Below are 8,084 nucleotides of genomic sequence, written 5' to 3' on the forward strand. Positions count from 1 at the left end.
CAAGTAAGCAAATTTATGCAAAGAAAATTTGGCAGTTGAAAAGTTACCAACTTACTCTCCTCAGCCGTTTAAATTCCCACCACTGAAGAAACAAAACAAATCTGTTGTCCTTATGTCACTAAACAGGATGGCCTTTTCTGAAAGGGGCGGGTTCCCCAATAAGACAGGGTGGACATGTTATGTGGAGGGGTTGGGATGAACTCAAGTGCAGACAGGATTTACTGAACACAGGATTTATTAGGCAAAAGGGGAAAACAAAACCCACGGGGGGGTGGGGGGGAAACAAGGACTAGGGTAGACACTAAATAACTCTACAAAACACAATAAACAAGGAAAACAAAGACTCTGAACACTAACTACTAACAAACACTCACGGTAGTACAACGACTTCTTTGAGGGGTTACAAGGACACGATATCTCAGGAAGCTGACAGGTAGGAACACATAAGTAGAACAGTATGAGGAAACAATGAACCGACAAAAGACAGAGCACACTAGGAGATCTAAATAGGGGAACTAATCAAGACACGACAGGTGGCACAGATAGGACAATCACGACAAGACTAGGATAACAAGGGGGGCGGGGCAAGGGAACGAGACAACACAAGCACATGGCCCAAAGACAAGGCCATGTGCTTGTACACAAAACACGGGTCTGTCATGATCCTGCCTCTAGACTAGAGAAAAGTCAGGACATGATGGCAGGACCATGACAGGACAACCATTCAAGGGAAATGGATTTTTTTTTTTTATTAAATACAAATATTGTTATTTATTACCAAATGATTAATACACTCAAACTGAGTAATCTCTTATTTAACAAAATATTAATAGAAAAAAAACAAACAAAAAAAAAAAACAAAAAAAAAAAATATATATATATATGATTTGACTATATTCTACTCTTATTCAAATTTAATGAGCAGTTCATGGGACATAATAACACACTTCCTCTTACACAAAACTAATATATACATGTATGTATCTAATGTAGCCAAGTGATGCAGCTTAGCCTAATACAACACACCCTTTCATAGTATTTTTTTTTTGTTTTGTTTTTGTTATGTTCAAGTTATGGCAAATGAGTTATTTATGTACAGGACACCCTACAGTGATAATGACTAATAGTTACCCACCACGGCTTTCAGAAAGAGCATGATTTTCATATTATAAGTGACATTGAATTATGCCATAATAAACATTACTGGGTAAAAAAAATAAAATAATTGGATTTAATTGGCTAGACATTTATTTTAAGTCAATACATAATTGCTACATTTTAATTGAACAATCTTATACTGTCACTTCATTTCAAGATGTTATTTAATTCACATTAAAAAAGGCATACTGTAGCATTGACTGTGTTTTGCAGCAAGTTGCCAAACAACATTCTTACATAATCATGTTTTCCTAGGGTGTGGAGTGGATGACGTGCACAATGTATAAGAACAGGAAGTTTTTTTATCGGATACAGCCTTCAATATCAACGAAGAAATCAGGTCAACCTCAACTAAATGGAAGGTTTTTGGTAATGAAATAGGTATGCTAATTATAACCTCTCTAACATGCTATTTGTAAAGTCATACTTTTTTAGAATTTAACCAGACTTGTTTAGCAATAGCAATTAGCTACATATGATTACCAATAATAACTTTACTTTTAATTTAAATGTATTACAAAGTCGCACAAACCATTTATCTTACACAGTCAAATTTACATTTGTGTAAATGTGACTGTGAAAAAAGACTCTGCATAACTTTCTTTTAGTCTTTATGAATGAGAATGTTGATACGGACTGAATGCGTCTGTGTAGCAGACGTGTTTAGACGCGCAGGTGAAACTTATTATTTCTCTTCTAAACATTGTGATACGCATTTTCATGGTAAAAAAAAGATGTGAAGACCTGTCATTAAATAAGGACCAGTCACCGAAAATATTAAGACTGGTCAGCCCATCTGTAAGTTTCATTTCTATGAAAACAAAAAGCCCACTTAAAAGTATAATATTACTACTACTTTGTTTTACTTATATCCTGTTATATTCAGGAGCTCAGGTTTTAAGGTTTTTATGGTTATGAATCTTTGTAATGTTTTACTTATTAAAATGATATAGCCTGTTTTAAATGTTTTAAAACTGATTTTGTCAAAACAATATCACACATTTTATTTTTATTGACAATATTGTATGGCATTTTAGTCTGATTAGAATTTACTGAAATTAATACATATGACATGATGGAGATATTGACTAAATTCAAAGGGTTAGATTTTCAATACTGACTAAAAAACTTGATGAAGATTAACCCTGTCTATTAACAATGTAAAGAAAGCAAGAAGGAAATAAGTAATAATGGTAAGTAAAACTATTTAACATCTCTTAACAGATGTTGAGTATTTGAAGATCCATGGCATTCCAGATCCAAGTAAAATTTCCGGTTCCAGTGCCAGTTCCAGCAGTACCAAGAAAAAATGATCCTCTAATACAATGCATCATAGACAACAAGTTAAAGAAACTTCGCAAATTAATAAGAAGCAGAGATATTAATGGACTGTACCCTTCTGAGGTCTGGAATGATGATGTTACACCATTAACTGCAGCAGTTTTATGCTTTAATGAAGTAATCTGCTCTTATCTACTTGAAGAGTCAGCTGATCCAAACAAACCCTCAACAAATGGACGAACACCTTTACATAATGCTGCATTTACAGCTGGGGTTCCACTGAGTATTGTGGAAAGATTACTTGCAGCAAAAGCTAACCCAGATGGATATGAATTGCAAATCTTTACTCCATTGCAATGTGCTATTGATCAAGACCGTGAAGACATTGTGAAAGCACTTATAGAGGCTGGAGCTTCACCTGAAATTAACTATGGGGTGAATCCAGAGCTTGATAAAAAGGTGGAGAAAATGATTTGTGGACTGTCTTCACAGGGTGAAGTGTTTGAGAAAGTATATATATCTTTCTCTTTTAATTGTGCTGTACGAAAGAAAAGTCAGGTGGAAGTTTATAGTATTTATAAGAAACATTTCTTTCAAGAGGATCCTTTTGTTCATTTGATTTATTTTGAGCTCTACTACAGTGTCATTGGTAAAGGTGCAGAGCAGTATCATCAGAGCGCCATCAAATGGTTAAAAGACACAAAGAGTGCAGACAGATACATTGAGGGAGTCATCAAACGATTCTCAAGAATCCCTCAGAAACACTGGACCATTGCACTTAACTGCTTAAATGCTGCTTTGCGTGTCAGTGAAAGCATTTCTCCTCAGGTATTCAGTGATCTTGTGTCAATTCTGACAAACAGTCTGCAGCACTTTGGAAATCCACAAGGAGAAAGAGTCAATCATCTGATTCTAAAGATTCTCAATGTCATGATGCAGAAGACGTTTGAGCAGAAACTGAGACTGAATCATTCTGTCTACGAGAAATTATGCAATAGTCTTCTGCCTCTCACATGTCCTGATTATTCAAGTCTGATTGGTATGTGGACATATAGTTTCTTTGCCAACATAAATGACATAGATCCTGAACTTGTAGCATCGTGTAAATTGTCATCAGTCCCAGAGAGGATTCTTAATGCTGCAGAGATAGAGGATGAAGCTGTGAGCAAAAAGCTACAAAAACTGAACATATCACTCAAACATCCTTCAGGAACAGGAGATGGTTTATGTGAAGAAAAGAGCAAGAAAAAAAAGAAGAAGAAAAAGGAAATCCAGAAAGAGTTGGGATCACAAGAATGTAAAGAGGAGCCACATCCAGATGCTGTAGTCACATCCATTGAGGAATCAAATTCAAGTGTGCAGCCGTTCACACAACCTGCTGAGAGTCCAAATATGTCAAGAAGGTGGCTTCAGACTAGCTGTCGTTGGGGGTATAAGCTTGAGAAACTAGCTAACATTGATCCTAGCAAAACATACAGACTGGGAAACCTTACTCTTGTGCTCAGTGATGAATTTCAGATTGCTAAGGGAAGTGATGGAACACAAGTTTTCCTTGGTTTGAGGGATGACGGCACTGAGGTGGCTGTGAAACGAATGATTAAGTCTAACTACCAAGCTCTCAGGAATGAGGAGGAATTTCTCCGACTTCCACAGCTTGAAAGTTCCTCCATCGTGAGATATGTGGACTTTGCTGAGGATACACATTTCGGATACCTTGTTCTTCAGCTTTGTGAGTACACACTGGAGGAATATATCCAAGATCGTTTACCAGATGACAGCACTGAGAGATCTTTGATCCTGAAGAAACTGGTGAAGGAAGTTCTCTGCAGCTTACAGGTTTTACATGACCAGAAAACCAAAGTGGTCCATCGAGACATTAAACCCCAGAATGTCCTGATTGGTAAGAGCTAAACCAAACTTTATTAGTTTATTTAATTGATCAAAACTAAGTTTGTTTTTTAAAATGGCAATGTCCTTTCCCTGTTTCCCAGACATAAATGGAAAAGCCAGATTGGCTGATTTTGGCATAAGTCGCCGACTGAAACAGAGTGAAACCACTTTACGAACAAGCATTGCTGGAACTAGATGCTGGAAGGCAAAGGAGACCATAGATGAGGAGGCCAACACTGGATACAAGAGGAGCTCCGACATTCAGGTGATCTCTCATCTCATTTTAAGTCAGTTTTGTTATTAGAAAACTTTTTTTTTACAACTATACTTAAAACATAAATTATTATTAGAAATTAATTTATTGACCTAAATGCAAGTAATTTAAATTGTAGTTGGGGAAAAGTCTATACTAATAACAATATTACCTTTTTAAGGTTGCTGGGATGTTAGTGTACTACATTCTCTCTAGAGGACAACATCCATTTGGTAAAGGTCCATTTTGTGAAGTCAACATTCTTCAAGGAAGATACTCTCTGGATCATCTGGATGATGATGTAGCGAAGGATCTTGTCGAGTGGATGATCAATGAAGATCCAAACAACAGACCAACTGTGGAGCAAACCCTTGCACACCCCTTCTTCTGGACTAAAGAACGGTAAAATTCACCATTGATTTGGCAATGGAATTTATCACTTTAAAATTGACAAACAACTCAATGCCCTTATTAAACCCATGATCTGAAATTATGGTACAATCAAGAAATGTTCAACACTGCTTATGGTACTTGGAAATTATGGTACTTGCATTGCATCTATAATCTTTTTTCTTTAAATTAGCTGATATGTGATGAACTGCATGTAGACATGAAGGTTGAGGATCCAAATACAGTGTTTTAATGAAGGGGTAATCCACAACTGTAGTCATAAAAAAGGCAAGGTCATCATCCACCTTTTCCCTAATGAGCCTACTGCATTTGAAACTATAGGAGGCATTTCCAGTTTGGGGAAGTTCCACTCAAAAAACCTGCAACAAATCACATAATTATCATCCGTCATTTTGACTGAATGGGCTGTAAACATTACATTTGGTATATTAATGTGACCTGATAAAACAACAAAATACTATAGAATAACTATTTTCAGCCCACTGCATTATTTTCCTCTTGATTTTCCTCCCCTATTTTTATGCATCCTTTGTATTCCACTGTAATTATATGAAAAAGTCAACATATACTGTCCATTTACGATATAAACCATGAGTGAGTAATTCCCTGGAATGCACTAAGAACCTTTCATTTTCTCCCCAAATCCTCATGTCTCCTTCCAAGTTTGTTTTCACACCACATTCTGTAAAATGTAATTGTTATGAAATATAGACATATATAACTATAATGATATTCAACACATCTGTAATATTGCTGCTGATAGAAAGAGAATCTTTAGGGGTTTGGTATGGTATGTTAAAGGTAATTTGGTAATGGTTTTACAATTTTACATTTTCTTTTTAAAGATCGATGATTGAAGGGTGAATAAAAGTCACCTCATTTTTAAAAATGCTTCTTATTGTGTTCATAGAGTGAACCATTTGCTGATTGTTTACAGTGTAAACAGAAGTTACTTCCATAATTTGTACAAAGCCTCATGGGGCGTATTGGAAAAAGGTGGATAGGGTGAGCTAACAAGGCTAATGAGACACAGGTGCAAACAATGAGTTCTGATGAGACTGGGCAGAGGATTATGGGGAATGAAGTCATTGATAGAGTGGCAGAAGGACCCTCTTATGGACATCAATGGCCACTCCAGCTGGTGATTATGACATGATGAGATTGTACTGTTTTTTTTTTTTTTTTTTTTTTTTTTTTTATCTTGTCAGGAGAGTGGACTATTTGAAAAAGATCGGGAACGAGAAAGAGGTCGCGATGTATAATAATGTTGATGAGGAGCTCCTTCAAACTATTGAAAAATACACAGAGGGGAAAAGCTTTTCTGAATGGAAAACTAAAGTGAGTCTAAATTCAGTGCATACATAATCAAACATACTGTGTAAATATAGATCTATTTAAGAAATGTTGAAATAATGAATTATGAAAATAAAAACAACTTCCAAATAAAAACAATAATCTAATTTAATGTCTATTTTTTTATTTATTATAAATCAGTTGATTACAGTGCATGGCATGCAGTAATCTGGGTATCAAAAATAATTCGTATTTGTAAAAATATTTATTTTCAGTTGCCATCTGAGCTTGTCCAGAAATTGGATGGTAATAAGAAAGCCTATCCTGAGAACACATTGGGCCTGCTGCGTTTTATACGCAACCTCCACGAGCATTAGTAAGTGACATGTAATATCATACAAGGTATTTATACCAGAAAATGTTAGTATTATTGTGTGTCAGACCATGGTGTTTTTTCTACATAGTCCAGAGGATGCAGAGAGCATCAACCTGATGGCTTCATTCCCTGATCTGTTTGGGAGTGTGTTCAGGTTTGCGAAGGAGAGAGGATGGAACTCCAGACCGAGTCTGAAAAAGTTATTCAGCTCAGCTCCACAGATCTGATTGTTTTTATTTTTTGCACATTGATTCTGCATCATGAATGTGTTTCATGATCAAGTTTAAATGTAGGGATAGATTTAAGATCCTTACAACTCTTTGTATTTTATGTGCTAAGCTTCATTCTTCTAGTACAGACAAGGATCTGACAATGATAAAATATGTAAAAGATGATAAAATATGTAAAAGAAAAAGGTTATATAAAATTTAATCAGGGCAATTTGAGTTACTGCTTGATTCACCTTGTGGAAAATATGTCAATATCTGTTACATAGCTTTCTTGTTTCAGTACTATTATGTAACTATCAGACTTATTTTTTTTTTTTCAAAAAGATTAAAAAGTTCATTAAACATTTTAGATTCTGCATGTACCTCTATGTGTAAATAACGGACTGCCATTATATTATTATGATAGAAATTTCTGTATAGAAAATGCAATATTTATGTGAATATGGATAAGATAAATAGGATTAATATGATTTTCATTTTTATCAGCAATACACTTCCTCTTTTTGTTCCTTCTTCACAAAGATGCCTGTTTCAATCCTGTCCTTTAGCAAATGTGCATTTAAAAAACACAGAGTTATTGTTCCTATCCAAGCAAAACTGACAAATGAAATATTTTGACCTCATTATATTATAAAATCTTGTGAGCTGTAATTCTGGCAATGGGCAGCAATATCAAAGTCCCTCTGTATGCACTCCAATGGGGGCAGAGCAACCAGAGCAAAAGGTTGTACCATTATGATTTTTAAAGAAAATTTTTATATTCATTAAGGCTACATAAACAGAACAAAATCCTTTCTTATTACTAAGGGCTATGAAACAATAAACCTGTTATTAGCTTTTGCATCGAACTGACTATATTGCCAATATTATTTGGACACCCTGTTCTAAAAAACAGGATTGACTATTTTAGTAATGTCTATGGAAACAAATCTTAATGTTGAAGCATATAATGACATTCTAGGAAATTGTGTTCTTCTAATTTTATAGCAACAGTTTGGACAGGACTTTTTTTCTATTCTAACATGACGTGTTCAGCTGGGTTTCTGCAGACCAGTCAAGTTCTTCCATACTGACTGAATCAATCATTTCTTTTTGAACCTTGCCTTCTACACAGACACACCTTTCATGTTAGAATAGAAATTGTCCTGTCCAAACTATTACTATAAAATTAGAAGCACATAGTTCCCTAAAA

The 8,084-nt window shown here is 35.1% G+C and overlaps 1 protein-coding gene across 2 annotated transcripts; it reads left to right on the forward strand.

Annotated features, from left to right (window-relative positions):
* Window positions 1-1,410: 1,410 nt before the first annotated feature.
* On the forward strand, window positions 1,411-7,273 carry LOC113106417 (uncharacterized). Of its 2 annotated transcripts, none has more exons than XM_026268315.1 (7): window positions 1,411-1,539; window positions 2,383-4,339; window positions 4,431-4,594; window positions 4,764-4,984; window positions 6,202-6,331; window positions 6,562-6,662; window positions 6,751-7,273. In XM_026268315.1, exons 2-7 carry the CDS (start codon window positions 2,404-2,406, stop codon window positions 6,887-6,889), a joined length of 2,691 nt encoding a protein of 896 aa, XP_026124100.1. In that variant the 5' UTR covers window positions 1,411-1,539; window positions 2,383-2,403; the 3' UTR covers window positions 6,890-7,273. The 2 variants fall into 2 exon arrangements, with proteins under 2 accessions (XP_026124100.1, XP_026124101.1); XM_026268316.1 differs by having other exon boundaries at window positions 1,417-1,498.
* The last annotated feature ends 811 nt before the right edge of the window (window positions 7,274-8,084 follow it).

Source organism: Carassius auratus, chromosome 7 (assembly GCF_003368295.1).
Source record: "Carassius auratus strain Wakin chromosome 7, ASM336829v1, whole genome shotgun sequence".
Lineage (NCBI taxonomy): Eukaryota > Metazoa > Chordata > Actinopteri > Cypriniformes > Cyprinidae > Carassius > Carassius auratus.

Coding starts and splice junctions, on each gene's coding strand:
- LOC113106417 (XM_026268315.1), top strand. CDS start 2,404: ATGGCATTCCAGATCCAAGTAAAATTTCCGGTTCCAGTGCCAGTTCCA. Junction 4,595..4,763: donor AGAGGAGCTCCGACATTCAG/GTGATCTCTCAT, acceptor TACCTTTTTAAG/GTTGCTGGGATGTTAGTGTA. Junction 6,663..6,750: donor CGCAACCTCCACGAGCATTA/GTAAGTGACATG, acceptor TTTTCTACATAG/TCCAGAGGATGCAGAGAGCA.